This window comes from Hyperolius riggenbachi, chromosome 9, assembly GCF_040937935.1.
Source record: "Hyperolius riggenbachi isolate aHypRig1 chromosome 9, aHypRig1.pri, whole genome shotgun sequence".
NCBI lineage: Eukaryota > Metazoa > Chordata > Amphibia > Anura > Hyperoliidae > Hyperolius > Hyperolius riggenbachi.
This window is the reverse complement of record NC_090654.1, coordinates 170,904,011-170,926,274: the sequence shown is the minus strand read 5'-3', so window position 1 is coordinate 170,926,274 and position 22,264 is coordinate 170,904,011. Positions and strand designations below refer to the sequence as shown.

The window sequence follows — 22,264 nt, the reverse complement described above, 5'->3', positions numbered from 1 at the left end:
TGGCAATTGCTTGGCTGTCCTGTGGGTCATCTGCATCTAATATTTGAAGTTACTGAAGTTACTTTAAGTTACCTAGAGCAAAGTATGTTGGTCAGGTGCTGTGACTAACATTTGCCCACACTAAGGGCCCATTTACGCTTAATCAGTTGGAACTTGTTAGTGTGCATTAGTAAAGGTTGGTACACATTTTTTCCATAGCAGTGCATTGTGAAAAAGATTTCAATTAAAACGCGTTAAATGTGAACTGTGCCTTAGGAAAACATGGGCATTACTTTGAAAATCATTTTTCTTTCAGTTATAACTGAGAGCAACTGATTAAGTGTAAAAGGGCCCTAACTGAATCCTGCTCTGTCTTTTTAACTACATATTGCCCGAAAGGACTGGTAGCCTTGTCACATTCTTACTATCTCATCAGTGGCCAGATCAGTGGTCTTCACCGTAAATCATAGCTCTCAGCAGATTATCTAAACAGAAATCAGGGAGTTGAGCTGACTGTAACTTTGTTCCAGGTTGGTAAGATTAGTTTAGTTCTGTTTTACTTGCATCAGTATTGTATGCTGAAGGACTTTTTTTTTTTTTTGTCTGGAGATACTAATGTTATGAAAATATATAGTGACAGGAATAGGGTGGCTGCCATTTCTGTTCCCTTCCAAACAATACTACCAGTTGCCTAATGCCTAGTTGTGTTGGAATGCTTTGGAATAGTGAGGTATCCTCTCGTAAAGAACACTTGTCCATTTTTACCTTCATTAACCGCAGTGGCCTAGCTAAGGAGCACTGGGCCCCGGTGCAAGTTTTACAATGGGGCCCCCCAAGCACTCTATACATAACAATTGATACGGTGCACCAAAACCTGCCAATGGCAACCACAGTGTCAGAGGTGCAAGAAGGGGATGGGGTAAAGTTTGTTAATGATTACCACTATTCAAAGTATCTATAGAAGTGATTATTACGAGCACAGGACCAATAGAGAACTAATACTGTAGTTGAGGGAGGGCCCTTCGATGCGGTCGCAACCTGTGTAACCCCTATTGCTACGCCCCTGATTAACCGGGTTTCAGTGGCAGAAATGCGTCTTAATCTATATATAGCAGGATATTTGTATGTAGCTCCATCCCCACAGTTAATGTTCTGCCATGACAGTTTTGTCATTTGTCCTTCTTCCCCATAGCACTCTGAGAGATCAACTGATTTTTCTGCTCAACAGGAAAAATAACAACAGTTACACACCTTGCCAGCAGTAAAGAAGCCAACACCTGAGATAAATTTGGGAATGTAAGTTAGGGGTGAGGTAAAGTTTTAAGCCGCATCTACACGAGTAGATGCGGCCGCGATGCTCCTTATCAATCGAGCCGCTGATGCGGCTCGATTGACAAGATCCGACAGGACGTATCTCCGCACCGCCGATTCCCTGCTCACTCCCCGCGAGGGGACAATGGCAGGGAATCGAGAGGAAGGTAAGCGGCGCGGCGGGGACGAGCGGGCACGAGCGGGGAATCTAATGTGGCGAGCGGGGACGTGGCGGGCACGCGGAAGAGGCGATCCGGCGGCTAATCGAGCCGCCGGATCGCTGCAACATCTTATAGTGTAGACGGGGCTTATTAGTGGCAAACACTAACTAAATAATTTTAAAAATGAATATTGTAAAAAATAAGCTGTTTTTTTTTTTTTATTAAGTTATTAATTACAGCAAAGTGTCCCTTTTAAGTGGTGATGTCTCCTCTGCAGATCAAGATTAAGGATTGTGAAGCTGTCTGTAGCTTTTCTGTCTTGATGGTGATTGTAATATGTCTGTAGGCCTGCTTGCTCCTTATAGGACTAGAATGTCAGCCCCTCTGAGGGACAGTTGGTGACAAGACAATATACTCTGTACAGTGCTGCGTGATATTTCAGCGCCATATAAATACTTAAGCCGCATCTACACACGTAGATGCGGCCGCGATGCTCCTTATCAATCGAGCCGCTGATGCGGCTCGATTGATAAGATCCAACAGGACAGATCTTGCTTCCGCCAATTCCCTGCTCGCTCCCCGCAAGGGGACAATGGCAGGGAATCGAGCGGAAGATAAGCGGGGACGAGCGGGGAATCGAATGCGGCGAGCGGGGACGAGGCGGGCACGCGCGGGTACGCGGAAGAGGCGATCCGGCGGCTAATCGAGCCGCCGAATCGCATCCTCACCTACGTGTGTAGATGAGGCTTTAAATGGTCACCAGATTAGTCGTTGGTAGACTCAATGAGAACAGTACTGTAAATAGCTGATTTCTTATCTCAGCAGTTGATCAATTGAGGGGCAGACTATTTACAATGAAATGCATAACTTCCAGTTGTTAAACTACAAATCATTTTAATACAACAGAAATCTGAAACCACAAGCATGTCATGCTTAAAGTGGATACACTTTTGATTTTAAATAAGTGTATGTATTTAAATATACACAAGAATGCGTTGGAGTATTCTCACATTAATAATCACACCATTCAATCTGAATGATTGCAGTAAGATGGCACAATATTTATGTTCTTTATACTTCTACTTTCACTACATGCAATATTCAATGAATATACTAGCTAAACATAGATGTATTTATATATCTGCTTGAAGCTGTTTAATATAAGCCCTAGTGATACTGTTCTAATTTTTTTTCTCTGCTTCCTTGCCAATCAGCAAGAGTATAAAGATGTTTTCATTACACAAGCAGATTTAAATAAGAAAACTGCACTAAGTGTTAAGTACATGAACCTATGGGAGGTTGGCGCTCACTATGCCACCTACCCTCCCTCCTTAACTAAATAAAATAAAATACAATGTTCCCCTTTAAAACCAAATATGTGCACAATGTCCACTTCACAGTTGTACAACCGGCTGCATTAGAAACCGATTCCAATTCCAAGATCGACAGTCTGTGTATGCTAGGGGGTCCTATTACAGTCTGTATTCAATCATAGATCACACTTCTTAAATTGCTAGCAGATTCATATATCCAAAAGACAAGGCTCGTCACCACACCTCTGTGAGATACACTCACCAGATGCTTAGACCTGCTGATAGGTCAGATGGCGCTTTGGGACAGTCACAGGGTCGTCCCTCACCCCTCTGGCAAAATCCGACAGCCTTCCGGAAATCCAATATATTCTATATCCTCCTCAATGAACCTCAATAAAAATACTCCACATAGCGTAATACTGTCACTTTAATTTAAAACTTTAAAATCAATTGCACTTACAATTTCCACAATGTCATCTCGCACAGAGTGATTTATCCTGCGGGCTCTCCCCCGCTAAGGTGGCCGGCTGCCTTGGGTCTCCCTTCGCCTCTGGTGGACTTCCGACCGCCGCGCGCTCAGTCAGTTTTGCCCTCCTATGGCGTCCTGGATCCCGCCGTAGCCGCGTGTGTCCTGCTGTCTCTTCCGCGTTAGGCCCCGCCTTACATGTTTCATCACTCCGTGACTCATCAGAAGCTGGGGCCCAACACGACTGACAGCCATTTATGCTCCCTCCCCTCATTGCGCCGATTCGCCGCTCTGCCACCTTAATCCACCTAGTACGCTGCTCCTACCTTATTCTCCCTAATTTTCAGGGCCAGCGTACTAGGACCCAGCCAATCAACCTTACATTTCGCATTCTCATACAAATTAGTGTCCTACTGCCCGCAGCAAGACCCAATATTATGCTTCATTTAAACATTAAAAATTTGAAAGTTTAAAATTAAAATTTAAAAATGCAAATGACATTATCCGCATCTTGAGATACATTATATGAGGAGGGAAAAATCAACAAATGATGGTCACTGGCACGTTCACTCCCCCCTCCCCCCCTACCCCATCAGCAGTCTATCACCCTCTCCCTCTACCCTGTCAGTACTATATCCCCTACCGTTTACTACCCTTCCAACACCCCTGCTAACCCAAAATCCCTCAGACATTACCATTAACTAGGGTGACAGGGGAAAATGAACATGCCAGCCCCATACATACATATACATCTATTTCCCCATAGCTCTTTAGAGGAACCTACCCCTATGTTACATTATATTTCATAAGCCACATTCATAGCCATTCTCTTACTGCTACAGACCCAGTAGATCCCCACCTTTGTAGAGACCTACAGCATAGGCACCAGACACCCTCCTCTAATCCCCCAAAAAACACACCAAGTCTATATCAATATTCAACCCCTCGGGTCTCAAGGTGCCCATGCTGTAGATCCATCTGGTTTCCGCCTGCGACGCCTGATTTACCCTGTTGGATCCCCTCCAATCCGGGGTCATTTTATCTAGGGCACAAAAGAACAAGTCCCTTGGATCGGCGCAATGAGGGGAGGGAGCATAAATGGCTGTCAGTCGCGTTGGGCCCCAGCTTCTGATGAGTCACGGAGTGACGAAACATGTAAGGCGGGGCCTAACGCGGAAGAGACAGCAGGACACACGCGGCTACGGCGGGATCCAGGACGCCATAGGAGGGCAAAACTGACTGAGCGCGCGGCGGTCGGAAGTCCACCAGAGGCGAAGGGAGACCCAAGCCAGCCGGCCACCTTAGCGGGGGAGAGCCCGCAGGATAAATCACTGTGTGCGAGATGACATTGTGGAAATTGTAAGTGCAATTGATTTTAAAGTTTTAAATTAAAGTGACAGTTTTACGCTATGTGGAATATTTTTATTGAGGTTCATTGAGGAGGATATAGAATATATTGGATTTCCGGAAGGCTGTCGGATTTTGCCAGAGGGGTAAGGGACAACCCTGTGACTGTCCCAAAGCTCCATCTGACCTATCAGCAGGTCTAAGCATCTGGTGAGTGTATCTCACAGAGGTGTGGTGACGGGCCTTGTCTTTTGGATATATGAATCTGCTAGCAATTTAAGAAGTGTGATCTATGATTGAATACAGACTGTAATAGGACCCCCTAGCATACACAGACTGTCGATCTTGGAATTGGAATCGGTTTCTAATGCAGCCGGTTGTACAACTGTGAAGTGGACATTGTGCATATATTTGGTTTTAAAGGGGAACATTGTATTTTATTTTATTTAGTTAAGGAGGGAGGGTAGGTGGCATTGTGAGCGCCAACCTCTGATATTGGTGTTATTTACTATTGCAAACAGAGGGGCGAGCCAGTGCGGGTTGATTTATTGTGTTCCTAGTCAGCGCGAAGTGTGTAATCTTTTGTTTTACATGAACCTATGGGACTCAATCGGAAGAAGAAAATGTAAGCAATACAGAAAAACTGTCCTCAATTTAAAAATTACACTGCCTCTTGGGTGACAAAAGTTTGCACCCTCAGCTAGGAACATATAGGCAATATCAAGGATTATTAAAATGTTATTGAAAACATGATGGTGAGAGGACAGTCACATGCACACACCTGCGCTTAGGAAATCTTCCGCTGAATCTAACTGATCCTAACCTCTTGACAGTCCGTGATCTAATCTGCTTCGACACAGCTGACTGTTGCAAAATGTTTTCTAAAGACAGAAAACCAACTTAGGGTATCCCCTATGTTCACCACTTTCTCTATCCTATCAAAACCTTATTAACTTAGCCTGAAAGTGAAAGTCTTACTAGTTTCTTTGGGCCTCCATTTGCATAGTTTCATTGCTGATAGCATTTTTACTTTTTAAACTTTACCACTGCTTTGCCCCAAGCACACAAGCACAGTAGGTAAACGGGGAATGTCTGAGTTGAGGAGACTATTACGATTACTTTTTGGTCTGTTGCTTGAAATTATCCTTTTGTGATCTCCCCAAACAATGCAAAAGTCAACTAAATGGAAACTGGGAATATTCAAAGCTTCTTACAGTTCTTGCACCCCCCCCCCCCCCAAAGGTGGTTTCAGCGCAGAGCGAGTAAGAGTATTTGAGGTTCCAGGACCCCAAATTACTTCTCATTTCGAATTGCTATGAATCAGAGGGGGGAATAGACTTTAACGCTGTCGGGGGTTTGAGCAGTAGCAGGGTGAGCTGTCATTCGTCTCACCCTGTGACCAGCTCACCGGTGGCATACTACTAAGTACACCCCTTGATGGAGCAGACTATTCTGTACATGCTGATAGTCCCCCAGCATTAGTTAGAACTCTTTACTGAAGAAAAACATGCAGAGATGGATGATACACCACCACCAGGAAATGCAGCTTACTTGGAACAGTGAGGAACATAGAGAATACAAGAAATAACAATCCCATAAAGATCATTATCACATTTTACACACTGTGACATCTTGTGGTTGTTTTACTATACTGCAGTTTAACCTCCTGAGCGTTACGCTGCTCAGGAGGTTTTGCCAGTTTGTGGCCGCCAGTCCCTGCCAGAGATCCCATGCCTGAAAACCCTCTAGCTAGCACTAGGCTAGCTAGTACAAATGCTCGGCTCCCCCATTTATACATTACCCAGCCTGGATCCAGCAATCCGTGCAGCCTCCCTGCACAGCTTCGGTCTTCACTATGGGGAGGAGAGCACATGACGTCATGCACAAACCCGATCCTCCCCATAGAGAGACCAAAGCTGTGCAGGGAGGCTCTGTGATAGCTGGATCCAGGCTGGGTAATGTATTAATGGGGGGATTGCGGGGATCAGGGGGGGGGGGGGGCTGGGCTCTTGTACTAGCTAGGCTAGAGGGTTTTCAGGCATGGGATCAAATTTATTCTGCAAGGGGGACTTCCTGGGGTCAGTAAGCGGTATGCCTGACACACAGTGTCGGGCATACCACTAAGGAGGTTAAAGGATACCCGAAGTGACATTAGACATGTGTATGTACAGTGCCTAGCACAAATAACTATGCTGTGTCCATTTTTTTTCTTTCTCTGCCTGAAATAGTTAAATATCACGTATGTAAGTGGCTGACTCAGTCCTGGTCAGACAGAAAGTGGCTACAGTGTGACCCTGACTGATAGGAAATTCCCCTTTTTATCTCTTTCTTGCTTTTAGAAGCCATTTTCTGCTAGGAAAGTGTTTTATACTTGGAATTTTTTTTATCAGTGAGGGTCACACTGTAGTCACTTCCTAGGACTGAGTCAGCCACTTACATACCTGATATTTAACTCTTTCAGACAGAGAAAGGAAAAAAAAAGGAACACAGCATAGTTATTTGTGTGCTAGGCACTGTACATACACATTCCTATCTCATCATGTCACTTCGGGTGTCCTTTAAGGTAATAATGTTGTTAAATCTAACCACATCACCCCCCTCCCCTTCCATATCTGTCAGTAGAATAATTACAAAGTACTGTTTATTAATATTCAAAGCATTTAAATAGATTTATCAGCCACAACTGATGAGGAGTAAAAGGAATGGTTTACACAAGAGATGTCTCATAGAAACATGCACAGATTCTTTGTAAAAGGATGTGCAGGTAACAAGAATAGGAGCCAGGCAACAGAAGAGAGGACACTTGTGAAATGTCAGGAGAGAGCGGGAGAGAACAGTGCTACAGAAACCATTTTGTACTTTAATGCTGCTTTAAACTACCTTTTCAAGTTAAAGCAAACTGAACACCTCAATTAAAAATTATATCAAATAAACCTTCCCCTAAGATATCATCCAGCACTGGACTACTGTAGTCACATTGATGGACTACAACTCCCGACATACACAGCAGGTGGATCTTTAGTGACCCCTGATGCCCGTGCAGCCCCCAATAGCACTGTTCTCCCCACTCGGCCGAAGCCCACAGAAAGCCGATCTGTCCCTCTGACCCCCTTTATTAATAACAAATGGTTGCTATCCTGCAGGCTAGTGACACACCTGTAAAAAAAAAAGAGGTCCCTGAACTGTTACTTAAGGAATTGATCCCGATCCCTGCAAGGTGATGGTCCACGTTTTATTTAGTCTGTGTACGAGGATTTACTTTATAAATGTAAAAAAAAAAAACAAAAAAAAAAAACCGCAAGTTATTATTCCACAGAGGTGCACTGCTTTAGTCCCAGAATGGGCACATTTGCATGATCGTGTTGGCTCCGCAATGTGTCAGGTTCTGTCGTAATAACCAGTGTGTGGTTTTTATTGTCGAGGAGCAATTTTTGGGTACTTGGAGTTGGTAGTTTCATAAACTGAGGAGTCGAAGGAAGAGTTGGATGATTTTTGCACTGGCTCCACAGCCCTGGTAATAACGCTCCACGAGCTGTGCTGCATATCGTAACAAATTCAGTGGGAGCCAAGCTTGGTGGCTTTCAGTATTTTATGTTTAATGAGATTTACGGTTCAGTACACTTCTGTACTTGCTTTCATCTCTACCTAAACTGCTTTTTACAGTTTATGAACCTTTCTTTTCAATTTAAAGTATATGAAGTGGGTAAAATGAACATACAGTACCTTAGATTGCATCTGAACTGTGAATAAATCCATAATGTATTTAATTGGTGCTAGACAAATCCCAGAAGTCAAGGATCCGTAAAAACTGATATACCTAGCTTTTAAAGGGACTCCGAGCACCTCTCATGGGCAGGCCTTTAAAGAGACTCTGTAACAAAATTTTCAGCCTTCTTTCTTCTATCCTATAAGTTCATGTACCTGTTCTAATGTGGTCTGTCTTACTGCAGTCTTTTCTAGTTGCACAGTGGCTGTATTATCTCTGTTATATAATCTAATCTTTCCTCTGACAGCTTTGTCAGACTCAGGCACTCAGGCTGGAATGTGCAGCTCTGTTTGTGATAGGATAGAAGCTATACACACCCTCTCCACGCCCCCTGCAGGCTCTGTATGAGTCACAGACTGAGCTCCTCTCAGCCTATCACATGCCATGTCGTTTGTTTTTAAACACTGCCTAAAACTGGCAATTACAAGCCAGGATTGCAGCAGGGAGTGGCAGAAACCGCACAGAGGGGCCCAGGAGAACATAATGAATAGAATGGTATGCTTTTTATTGTAAGAATTTTAGTACAGATTCTCTTTAAGCCAGACGACTTCCAACAGTCATGCTATGACCCCTCTGGAGGAGCCTCTTGCAATGACCATGCATGTCACTTCCTCTTTCTGCTTCATTCAGTGATGCACTTCTTTAACTGAGAAGACAGGTGTGACCCAGAAGTTATAACATAGCTAAGATGGTAGCTGTGATTTTTTAAATTGAAATCGAATGAAAACTTTTTGGTGTAGAACGGCGATGATTCAGGCATCAAATAAAAGAGGAGAGCACAAGCTACAAAGTATGCATGTTTAAGTACTTTGCAGTACTGGTCGAAGTCTTAAAGGCATGCCCATGAGAGGTGCTCGGAGTCCCTTTAAAGTGGTATAAAACCCTGACATCATAATCAATAAAAACATGTTTTCCTACTTTTTGTATGCCATGCGGTTATCATATAAGTATTATTATTCATTTAGAAATTACAAGTTTCCAAAGTATACTTTTTTGCTCTGAGAGCTGACTTTGCATTGTATTCATAACTGTTTTTTTTTTCATCCTGAAATGCTTTCTGACTGTCTGTCTGTGTTCAGGAGAGTCTGCAGTGTCAGAGAAGTGTTTGTTTACATTCCTCACTTGATACAATTAAACACAAGATAACATTATCTCCAGTTCGGATGCGTTAAATGTTTATTCAAAAAGTAATTTGACAGTCAGTGATGGGCTCACGAGTAGCTAAGTAGCCGAATTTGTGATTCTAATGGGGCTTAATTGCCTCAGGTGTGTGGCTGGGAGAGAGGGGGTTAATTACACAGATGTCCGGTGCTTCTATGTGTATCACGCTGGCTCCAATGGGACGCGTTCCACGACTCAATACCGTGCACTTCCTCCTTCCGGCCAAAGGAGGAAGTGTGCGGTAGTGAGCCCATCACTGCTGACAATGCGTGTCACAGGTCATGGCCCACGTTCTCGGGTCAATACAAAATGCCTTCATAGCATAGGGGATAGAATGTAGGCGCCTCCATCCTACTCATTATCAGACCGTTCTGAATAGATGTGGTGGTCCAGCAGTTTTGAAGCAAAAGGAAGGAGTAAGACTGGACAATAGTAAGAGAGGGCTGTAGGGTCCAAAGAAAGCTTTTGATTTGTGGTGTTATGAATGCTTGTTTAAATGAGGAGCATCTTCCTAATTGCAGTAATAGTATGCCACTGACAGGATAGCAACTCGTATCTAACCTCAGGAATATCCAGGTACTTTTTCCCGCAAAACTAGTAATGTGGTTTAGCTGATCAAGTGCGTAAAATACCCGACAAAGCTACCAGACTTTACATATAGCTGAAGGGGCAACAGGGCAGACTCTGCATCAGTGAATAACTAAGCAAAGGGCTCAAGAATACCAAGAGTAGCAAATTTGCCATAGCAGCTCATTTATACAGCAGAGGACATTGTATAAACAGCATTCAGGTCACAATATTACAATTATAAAGGGAGAACAGGGAGTAACAGTCTACCCAGACATGAAGAAAAAGCTATGGGATTGATTGGATTTTTTTTTGCTAAGTGCCCATGTTTTCCTATACACAGTCTTGAACTGTGGATGCCACAGTTTTTCTCCTTTCTAATGTTTACGATAATAAGCATGAAGGGGGGTATCTCCTATGCTCCACACAGCTATTCTAAGTTTAACGATATTTGGATATCGGTGTGAGCATTGTTGTTGCCTCATCAGTGACTGGGTCCCTAGAGTGTTTTTCTCTGTATATGTTACTCTGTTGGCAATTTTGCTGATCGTTCCTCTAACCTATTCCTATTGTCACCCTTTCGCTATCTGTGCTTTTACAGCTGGGGGGATTTAAAATTAGTTGTATTCTAGAAGCAGTTATTGTTGTTCCTAAGATGTATTTTGTATGGTTCTCAAAAAAGGGCAATATGGTTGTTTGCATAATAAGCAGGGCACATTATGATTAATTGCTGCTGGGAAGAGACAGTTTATGATGTAGTGCTCCATCCCAGAGTCGAAGGCAAATATTCCTACCCCAGTCTATGGCAAATTTAGAGTGAGAATGATTAATTTGTCTGTTGGTATGTTTTTATCACGTCAGGTAACTGGAATGCCCAGGGGAAACCGACGCAAAAGTGGGGGAACGCACATACTGCAGAGGGTCTACATTCCAGTAACCACATCATTTTATTATTTTTAACATACTATGTTTTATTGATCTTGAGTATAAAAATCCAGGCTTTATTTAAACTTCAATGATTAAAAGCATCAGACAGACATTAGTGAAAGGACAGTGGGGGAATGTACAGGTTCCGGTCTGACAACATTTTTTTGGGGGGACTCCCGCTTCTTCAGAGGCACTAAACTAGAGTAGCTAGTAATCCAATAATTTAGAATGAGTAGTGAGAATGTACTCTGGAGAGTTGGGGAGGGGTCAGCCCATTGGTATGGTAATTTGGGGTATGATGGCATTGGGCTTTTCACCCCAAAGCAGTGGAAAAAGACCAGTGGTACTGATGCTAACTGAAAGATGCAAGTACCGCAGCACATAGACAGGTGTTCTATTCAATAGTGAAGATGGTGCATGATTTTTAGGGTACTTGCTAAGGATGCCCATACATGGTACAAATTTTCATATTTTTTTTTGATTAGATAATTTAGTTCGATTATTCCATTAGATTGAATATACAGTGATGTGAAAAACTATTTGCCCCCTTCCTGACTTCTAATTCTTTTGCATGTTTGTCACACTTAAATGTTTCTGCTCATCAAAAAACCGTTAACTATTAGTCAAAGATAACATAATTGAACACAAAATGCAGTTTTAAATGATGGTTTTTATTATTTAGTGAAAAAAAAAAAACTCAAAACCTACATGGCCCTGTGTGAAAAAGAAATTACCCCTGAACCTAATAACTGGTTGGGCCACCCTTAGCAGCAATAACTGCAATCAAGCGTTTGCGATAACTTGCAACGAGTCTTTTACAGCGCTCTGGAGGAATTTTGGCCCACTCATCTTTGCAGAATTGTTGTAATTCAGCTTTATTTGAGGGTTTTCTAGCATGAACCACCTTTTTAAGGTCATGCCACAACATCTCAATAGGATTCAGGTCAGGACTTTGATTAGGCCACTCCAAAGTCTTCATTTTGTTTTTCTTCAGCCATTCAGAGGTGGATTTGCTGGTGTGTTTTGGGTCATTGTGTTGCTGCAGCACCCAAGATCGCTTCAGCTTGAGTTGACGAACAGATGGCCGGACATTCTCCTTCAGGATTTTTTGGTAGACAGTAGAATGCATGGTTCCATCTATCACAGCAAGCATTCCAGGTCCTGAAGCAGCAAAACAACCCCAGACCATCACACTATCACCACCATATTTTACTGTTGGTATGATGTTCTTTGCTGAAATGCTGTGTTACTTCTACGCCCGATATAACGGGACATGCACCTTCCAAAAAGTTCAACTTTTGTCTCATTGGTCCACAAGGTATTTTCCCAAAAGTCTTGGCAATCATTGAGATGTTTTTTTAGCAAATTTTGAGACTAGCCTTAATGTTGTTTTTGCTTAAAAGTGGGTTGCGCCTTAGATATCTGCCATGCAGGCCATTTTTACCCAATCTCTTTCTTATGGTGGAGTCGTGAACACTGACCTTAATTGAGGCAAGTGAGGCCTGCAGTTCTTTAGATGCTGTCCTGGGGTCTTTTGTGGCTTCTCGGATGAGTTTTCTCTGCACTCTTGGGGTAATTTTGGTTGGCCGGCCACTCCTGGGAAGGTTCATCACTGTTCCATGTTTTTGCCATTTGTGGATAATGACTCTCACTGTGGTTCGCTGGAGTCCCAAAGCTTTAGAAATGGCTTTATAACCTTTACCAGACTGATAGATCTCAATTACTTTTGTTCTCATTTGTTCCTGAATTTCTTTGGATCTTGGCATGATATCTAGCTTTTGAGGTGCTTTTGGTCTACTTCTCTGTGTCATATAGCTCCTATTTAAGTGATTTCTTGATTGAAACAGGTGTGGCAGTAATCAGGCCTGGGGGTGACTACAGAAATTGAACTCAGGTGTGATAAACCACAGTTAAGTTATTTTTTTAACAAGGGGGGCAATCACTTTTTCACACAGGGCCATGTAGATTTGGAGTTTTTTTTCTCACTAAATAATAAAAACCATCATTTAAAACTGCATTTTGTGTTCAATTATGTTATCTTTGACTAATAGTTAACGGTTTTTGATGAGCAGAAACATTTAAGTGTGACAAACATGCAAAAGAACAAGAAATCAGGAAGGGAGCAAATAGTTTCACATCACTGTAAAGATTTTTCCAGCATGTCCGATCTGATTTTTCTCGAAAAAACGGGATAATCGTTCGAATTTCTTGATCGAAAAAAAAATATATTTTCAACTTTCATTCTATTTAAACATTTAGATTGAATAAACGGGATAATCGAACGTTTTTATTGTACCATGTATGGCCACCATTAGAGAGTCAAAAACATCAATGTTCCTACTTCAACAGTTAAAGCTAACTGTCTGTCTATATGTTTGGATTGCTGCCTAGAGTGCAGCATTAACATGATTAAATTCCAAACATAACAGCTACTTTGCTCTAGTTCATGGTCAGTTGCCAGTTAGCGCTGTGCTTATTAAAACAGTATCAAAACAAAATAATTTAACGACAAATGTGTTGTAGAAGCACAGAAACTAAATAACAGCTGTGGCGGTGTCACTTGTCACCATCAGCTGGCAAAGCAGATCTCTTTTGCACCTGTTCATTTACTGGCCTCTTTATTGTCCTTAGTGTTTAGAGTTCACAATCCTGTGCATTTGCTGCATGTGGTGTTTATATGTGGTATTTTTAATGCTTGCGTCTTATTATTCATAAAACTGCATGAAGCTGCTTTTTGTTTGGTTTGCAATGCATGTTACATTTTTAAGAATAAGAAAACTTTTAAATCTACCAAATCTCCCCCACTGATACTTGCTCAATAGAGCACTTATAATGGATTACTTATTGTTGACCCACCCACAGCTCCAAGAAACCTTGGCTCCCCATTGTTTACTTGTATCTTGACTTTTACACAATCTGTTCATGTATACCAGCGTCAGTGTGCCTGCCAGACTGAATGCTTGGGCTACTTTTGCAATTCCACTGCTCCCCAACACACACACACACACACACACACACACACACACACACACACACACACACACACACACACACACACACACACACACACACACACACACACACACACACACACACACACACACACACACACACACACACACACACTCACACACTCTATACCTCAGCATTACTTGTTGTGTAACAAGGAGAAGTTTGAATTAATACTTGCTGTCTACACAGCCAATCCCCTTTCATTCTGTGCCCAATTCACTGATCTGAGGTGTTAATTGGATAATAGTCTACTCATGTACATGTCATATGTTTCATAGGAAGATGGAAAAACTTTTTTTTTTTTTTCCTTCTTTTTTTTTTTTTTTTTTTTTTTACACAGGAACAGGCACAAGGAAGCTGTTAGACTAGAAGGCTATATCAGTATGAGAAAAGGCTTCTTGTGAGTTTAATGGTGCAGCACAAGCAGTTTTGGGGGAGTTTTTTCCCATGTAAAATGTGGGTCAGATAAATCTTTAATAAAATCTACCCAAGCTAGTCCAGATATTGCATTTTAAATACAACGTGCCGTCATTCTTTTATAAAAGTACCCACTTAACCTGTGTAGACATTGTGATTTAGTAGACTTGACTTCGAAGGGTTGAGCAAAATATAGTGGCTTCCCACAGGCCATTTGCTAAAGGGACAGGGAGCATATAAATAAATGGGTGGAACTTATGCTGGGGTGTCTATTTTTCTGGATAACTATCCTAACCTAATCTAAGCCTTCCCATTCCTTTGTGTCCTGCAACTGTACAAGTGGTATTGATCCTAGACAGCTATCACAGCTATTTGAAATTATAAAAAGGGAATGCTTTTAATTAGGCATATATTTTTGCTTAACCACTTCCCGACCGCCTAACGCACAGAGGCGGCCGGAAAGTGGACCCCGCAAGGACCAGCTCATGGCCAAAGACGGCGGTCCTTGTAGGGGCATGGGCGGCGCGATCGCGTCATTCGTGACGCGATCCGGCGCCTGGCTCCGCCCCCCTTGCGCTGTAACCCGCCGGCCGTTCGGAAGCGCCGGCAGGTTACTAGCACCCGGATCGCCGCATACAAAGTGTATAATACACTTTGTAATGTTTACAAAGTGTATTATACAGGCTGCCTCCTGCCCTGGTGGTCCCAGTGTCCGAGGGACCGCCAGGGCAGGCTGCAGCCACCCTAGTCTGCACACAAGCACATCTGATTTCCCCCCCCCGCCCCCTGATCGCCACAGCACCCCTCAGACCCCCCCCTGCCCACCCCCAGACCCCTGTTTGCACCTAGTCACCCCCCTAATCACCCATCAATCACTCCCTGTCACTATCTGTCAACGCTATTTTTTTTGTTTAGGTCCTAACTACCCCTTGGGGACTCCTGATCACCCCCCCACCCCTCAGATTATCCCCAGACCCCCCCCCCCCTGTGTACTGTATACCTCTATCCCCCTGATCACCTGTCAATCACCTGTCAATCACCCATCAATCACCCCCTGTCACTGCCACCCATCAATCACCCCCTGGCACTGCCACCCATCAATCAGCCCCTAACCTGCCCCTTGCGGGCAATCTGATCACCCACCCACACCAATAGATCGCCTGCAGATCCGACGTCAGATCACCTCCCAAGTGCAGTGTTTACATCTGTTCTCTCCTCCAAACACCCACTACTTACCCATCAATCACCGCCTGTCACTGCTATCCATCAGATTAGACCCCTATCTGCCCCTAGGGCACTCAATCACCCGCCCACACCCTCAGAACGCCCTCAGACCCCAGCCCTGATCACCTCGCCAGTGCATTGCTTGCATCTATTCCCCCCCCTAATCACACCTTGAGACACCCATCAATCACCTCCTGTCACCCCCTAGCACACCTACCCATCGAATCAGGCCCTAATTAGCCCAGTGTGGGCTCCTGATCACTCGGCCAAACCCTCAGATCCCCCCTCACACCCCCTTCCGATCACCATCCCAGTGCATTGATTGCATCTATTTTCCCCTCTAACCACCCCCTGAGACACCCATCAATCACCTCCTGTCACCCCCCTAGCACTCCTATCCATCAGATCAGGCCCAATACAACCTGTCATCTAAAAGGCCACCCTGCTTATGACCGGATGCACAAAATTCGCCCCCTCATACACCACCTGTCATCAAGATTTGCAGATGCTTATACCCCTGAACAGTCATTTTAAGACATTTAGTTTCCAGACTACTCACGGTTTTGGGCCCATAAAATGCCAGGGCGGGATAGGAACCCCACAAGTGACCCCATTTTAGAAAAAAGACACCCCAATGTATTCTGTTAGGTGTATGACGAGTTCATAGAAGATTTTATTTTTTTGTCTAAAGTTAGCGGAAATTGATTTTTATTGTTTTTTTTTTCACAAAGTGTCATTTTTCACTAACTTGTGACAAAAAATAAAATCTTCTATGAACTCGCCATATACCTAACGGAATACCTTCGGGTGTCTTCTTTCTAAAATGGGGTCACTTGTGGGGTTCCTATACTGCCCTGGCATTTTAGGGGCCCTAAACCGTAAGGAGTAGTCTAGAAAACAAATGCCTCAAAATGACCTGTGAATAGGACGTTGGGCCCCTTAGTGCACCTAGGCTGCAAAAAAGTGCCACACATGTGGTATCGCCGTACTCAGGAGAAGTAGTATAATGTGTTTTGGGGTGTATTTTTACACATACCCATGCTGAGTGGGAGAAATCTCTCTGTAAATGGACAATTGTGTGTAAAAAAAATCAAACAATTGTCCTTTACAGAGATATTTCTCCCACCCAGCATGGGTATGTGTAAAAATACACCCCAAAACACATTATAATACTTCTCCTGAGTATGGCGGTACCACATGTGTGGCACTTTTTTACACCCTAAGTGCGCTAAGGGGCCCATAGTCCAATGAGTACCTTTAGGATTTCACAGGTCATTTTGCGACATTTGGTTTCAAGACTACTCCTCACGGTTTAGGGCCCCTAAAATGCCAGGACAGTATAGGAACCCCACAAATGACCACATTTTAGAAAGAAGACACCCAAAGGTATTCCGTTAGGAGCATGGTGAGTTCATAGAAGATTTTATTTTTTTGTCACAAGTTAGCGGAAAGTGACACTTTGTAAAAAAAACAACAATATAAATCAATTTCCGCTAACTTGTGACAAAAAATAAAATCTTCTATGAACTCACCATACTCCTAACGGAATACCTTGTGGTCGGCAGTCAGCCGAAAACGAAACTTAGCTGCGGAGGGAGACCGGAGGGCACCGAAGGACCGGCGCGGGCACAGGACGGCTGCAGGAGGCTTGGGAAAGCCCCAGGTAAGTGATTTTTTTTTCCCACACAGTTAAGGTTCCCTTTAAGTAAGGAAAGTATTCAAATATTAATTATAAAAAACTGATATAACTATGGGGATACATTTTTAGTTTGCACATCTTGAACTTTATAATTTATATTGGGTAACACTCAACACTTGCTTACTGAATTGGCTTGTTATTGTTACATTGTATGGTTTATGTCAATCTGACGACAATACATCGTCAGACAGGATTTAACTTATTGTTGACCAGTTTGTACATTTTATGTTATAAAAAAATAAATAAATTGTTGTTTTTGTGTTTCTCCTGTAGGCTGTAAGTACATTGGCAGATGTTGCTTGCAAGTGCCATGGTGTTTCTGGCTCCTGCAGTCTGAAGACTTGTTGGTTGCAGCTTGCTGACTTCCGGAAGGTGGGTGACCTGTTAAAGGAGAAGTATGACAGTGCTGCAGCTATGAAACTCAACAGCAGAGGGAAACTTGTACAGATGAACAACAAATTCAACTCTCCCACCACGAACGATCTGGTTTACATTGACCCAAGTCCGGATTATTGTGTTCGCAATGAAAGCACAGGGTCATTAGGCACCCAGGGAAGGCTATGCAATAAAACTTCAGAGGGCATGGACGGCTGTGAGCTTATGTGCTGCGGCAGAGGTTACGATCAATTTAAAACTGTACAGACTGAGAGATGCCACTGTAAGTTTCACTGGTGCTGCTATGTCAAATGTAAGAAGTGTACCGAGATTGTTGACCAGTTTGTATGCAAGTAAGATGCACAGCTAAAGACTATGAACAATATTAAATATCCGCTTTAATTTATAGAGGTCACTTAGGAGTTGCAAGCATATGGCAACTGGATCCATTCTCTTTAATTCACATGGTCGCTGTTGGGGTAAAAACAACAAAAAAGAACAAAATAATGGAAACAAGGAATTGAAAATATTTATTTACAGAAATAAAGACTTCTTCAAAGTATATAATTAGATACAGACTGAAAGGCACGGGATTTAGAAAATGTATAGTAGGTAAAGACAAGTTTTTATGGAAAAGAGAGTAAACACAAGGACAGATGGCCAAAGACATTTTTCTTAAGATTGTATTTAAGCGATTTCTGAAGTTTTTTTTTTTTTACTCCTAAAATGCTCAGAATTCTGTCCTTGAGATACAAAAGGTTCTTTTTCTGACAACTTTATTTTCTTATCAAAAAATGCTTTTCAGTGTGTGATACCTCTTGAAATATGTTGGGATTGCACTTTGTAGTTTACATAAAGTCTTATAATTTTGGTTCAAAACAAAACTCATACTCAAGCAGTTATAAATGTACAAATCATTTTAAAAATGGAGATTATTCATTTATCATTCATACTTATTATACTGTTTAAAATATTGTAGAAAAAAATGATCACATCTATGTTACTACTACATTTTTAAGATGCATTTTTTTTCAGTTAAATATTTCATCTGCTTGATTCTGGTATGTGGCTGCACATTACTCAAAAAACTTTCATCATTTTCATACTGTACTTAGATTAAAATATTTAAAGTTCCACCTCTTTATGAGCTAAAGCCATTTAAATAATACAGATTCTTAATATGCAGGTTTTTTTTAACAAGTCATATTTTACATAATATTAATAATATACACTTAACTTTACATACCATATGGTAACATTTATGGGAAATTGTGGTCTGCTGTTTTCTATTTCAAAGCTTTTGTGACTATATGTGTATATATCCCTAAATACTGCCAGTAATTAAATGTATGTATTTATTTACACATTTACCTAGGCAACGTTTTCATTTTTATTTTATAGTGACTTATTTTTAAATTCCTTTCAAGCGTTTTGCTGTGGACACATTTTATCAGTGTCTTATCAATGGTGACCGCCTTCAAAGTACTTGTTCTGTACACATTAAAGCACATAGTGATAAATGGTTATTTGGGTTATAGGGTATAGTTGAAATTGAGCTCTTCAAAGGGTGGATTTTACAAAGTATGATGCACTTCAAACCATTTTCCCCACAGTATCCTTACCTTTTTTGTAAGGGCATTAAACAGTAACTATCATTTTTTTTTATACTAGTCTTTTTAAATATTCCCATAATTTAAAAACAAAACAAAATATGAATCCTTTAAAAACAAATAAAAAAAAATATTAAATTGTTCTCTTTAAAACATCTTAAGCCACAAATACAATATGATATGTTTCCTATCCATCACAGCTGTGACCTTTTTTTTAAATGATGGTTAATTCACATCTCCAAGCTATTATGTAAACTATTTTTCTCCCATCACTTAGTTTCCTTACAATGTTTTACCCCCCTTACCCTCAAAATAATTTATTTTACATGCATAGCCATTGTAGGAAGCTGCCATAATGCTAAATTTTAGCAATACAGAAAATAAATGAAAGGTTTGGTTTTATTATGAACAAAGTATTTTATATATTTTTGACAGCAGGATTATTTTTCTTGAATAATTTGTTTTACAGACAGAGCAAAATCTACCAATCATACTATTCCTTTGAATTATTTAATGTAAGATATTTTACTTGTCATCGAGAATTGTAAATCTATGTTTTTTTTTTCCTTCTGTATGTTGTACATGTAATGTACATATTTTGCAGCCCTATATAATTTGTATATTTTTCTGGCTTAAAAAGAATTCCAACAAAAGGTACATGGCTCAAGCCATAATGAAAAACAGAATATAAAATAAAAAAAACTTGGTTACTATGAAGTGGTTTGATTTAACAACTGCATACAGAAAGGCATTTAATACTTTTTTTCTTTTAACTTATAGAAAAGCTTGAAAGCATTTATGGAACATTTTGTCCATGTGGCACAACTCAAATTTTCTCCCTAGAAAAAAAGTCTGACAATCAGCCTTTACTAAGCTTTGGTAAAAAGGTCAAGGAACTTGTATTATTTCAGATGTCCACAATTAAAATGTTTGTGTCTAAAGTTTGCATACTTTTCTTTTCTGACGTTAGTAGGAAACACATACTGAACTAGTACAACTGAGTTTCTAGTAAGCAGATAGTGTTTTCCTGTTTATCTATTAAATCTGTTCTAATAAGGTAAAAATATTAACTCCGGGAATTTTTTTTTATTGAGTATTAAAAGGTTACAAAGCCTAAATTGAGATTGAACTTCATGAAGCTGTATTGGTTTGGGTATTAAATATGAATGACATTTGTTTATTTTTGTTATTTAAAAAAAAAGCTAGCCATAGAAAGCTTTAATATACTGTAAGGTGCTTTTCTGTTCTGTTGTCTGACTGCCTTTTAAAATGAAAGGATGGATTTTTTTTCTGCTACCTTGCAGCTGTCAACACTAAACAGTTTATCCCAAGCAGAACCTATTCATTATTTTGTCTGAAAATTCCAGTTGAACATGAACCCAGCCATTCCATTGTGAATGTTGCCTATAAAACTTATGAGGAGGTCTGATCTTCTTGTGAGTAGATCATCAAAAATCTGATTGGAGGGACACTCGAACATGATTAACTTTTGCAGCTAATAAACTTTTTGAAGAAAATAACATTCTGAAAAAGTACACATTAAAAAGGTTTTTTTAATTTCATATGACCTCCAATTAAAGTGTCCCAGAATCATAAGAACCTACAGATAAGTTAATTGGCTTCCCCTTAAATTGGCCCTAGACTATGAGGCATACACTACATGATACATACCTAGACATATGAGTATGGTAGGATTAGAATTTATCCAAGACCATATACTCTGTATAGCATTGCCAAAGATATCAGAGCTATATAGATACTAAATAATAGTAACCATCCAAGTGCACTAAATGCACTCTATTTTGGGGGACGCATCCAATGATAGCTTGGATGTCACTACCTTTTCTAAGAGCCCTGACAATGGTAGTCAATCGCCACCTCCCCTTACAGAATTTGCAATCAGAAAGCTGTAGTCTGTCATCTTCACTTGGCTTATTAGCTGAATGACTACAGTATTCAGTCAGTGGCTGCTGCTGCTCCTCCAAGTGTTACCTCTATCTCTCCCCAAGATTAAACAGCAGTAGGTGGGCATTGATATAACCTTACTATGTTGTAACCTTTATTACTTATTACTTCTCCAGACTGCAAGACATTTTGTGACTGAGAATTTTACAAGTTGTGACAGAGAGGGGAAGTGGGGAAGATACCACGTTGTCAGAGCTCTGGAAACAGAGCATGGGTAGTAGTGCTATCGCCGAGTGACACCCTCATTTAAGGCAGAGCATTTGCTGCACTACATTTGTTCTTTTTCTTTTATTTGGGATATTTCAGGGGGCACCTGCATTAAGCAACAGCACCCTGCAATGTTTTTATTTAATGCCAGTAAAACTTCATGCAGTTTATTTTATTCCTAATTTGTTTTTTTGTTTACGTTCAGTGGCAGAACTTATTAATCTTTTGTGAAAACATTTTCCTTCTGTAAAAACCATTATAAAGCCCAGTTAGGAAACCCTAGAACACATAATCCATTGATTTTACTTAAATAACTTCAACCATCACAAAATCAGTGCGGGGTGATAGTTGCTGGGATCTTAAAGGATATCTGAAGGGAATGGGACATTAAGTTAGGGACATGATATTGCATAGGTGACTTCATTTGCTGTTTTGCTATTGTGCTGTTCTTCTGCCACAACACAGAAAGTATGTTGGGGTCTTGTGATCTACTTCAGCCTGACTTCACTGGCTCTTTAAATAAAGACATGAGGCCAAAATTATTATCAGTAGATTTGCTAGAGATAAATCTGCCCATTGTCCTTTGTAAAGAGAACCTGGAGTGAGAGGCATATGGTGGCTGCCATATTTATGTCCTGACCTGCATGCCTGGTCAGGGTCTGCTGCTAAAAGAATTAGAGGCAGGTGATCAGCAGAACAGCCAGGCAATTTGCATTATTTAAAAGGAAATAAATAAGTTATACTCCATATTACTTTC

At 41.2% G+C, this 22,264-nt stretch overlaps 1 protein-coding gene across 6 annotated transcripts in view; it reads left to right on the top strand.

Moving 5' to 3' along the window:
- The window catches only part of WNT5A (Wnt family member 5A), an 82,702-nt gene extending 64,055 nt beyond the window's left edge, over positions 1-18,647 (top strand). For all 6 annotated transcript variants that reach the window (XM_068251735.1, XM_068251733.1, XM_068251739.1 and 3 more), the window contains exon 5: positions 17,624-18,647. In XM_068251735.1, the coding sequence (XP_068107836.1) occupies positions 17,624-18,082 (459 nt within the window). In that variant the 3' untranslated portion in view covers positions 18,083-18,647. The remainder of the gene's footprint in view (positions 1-17,623) is intronic.
- The last annotated feature ends 3,617 nt before the right edge of the window (positions 18,648-22,264 follow it).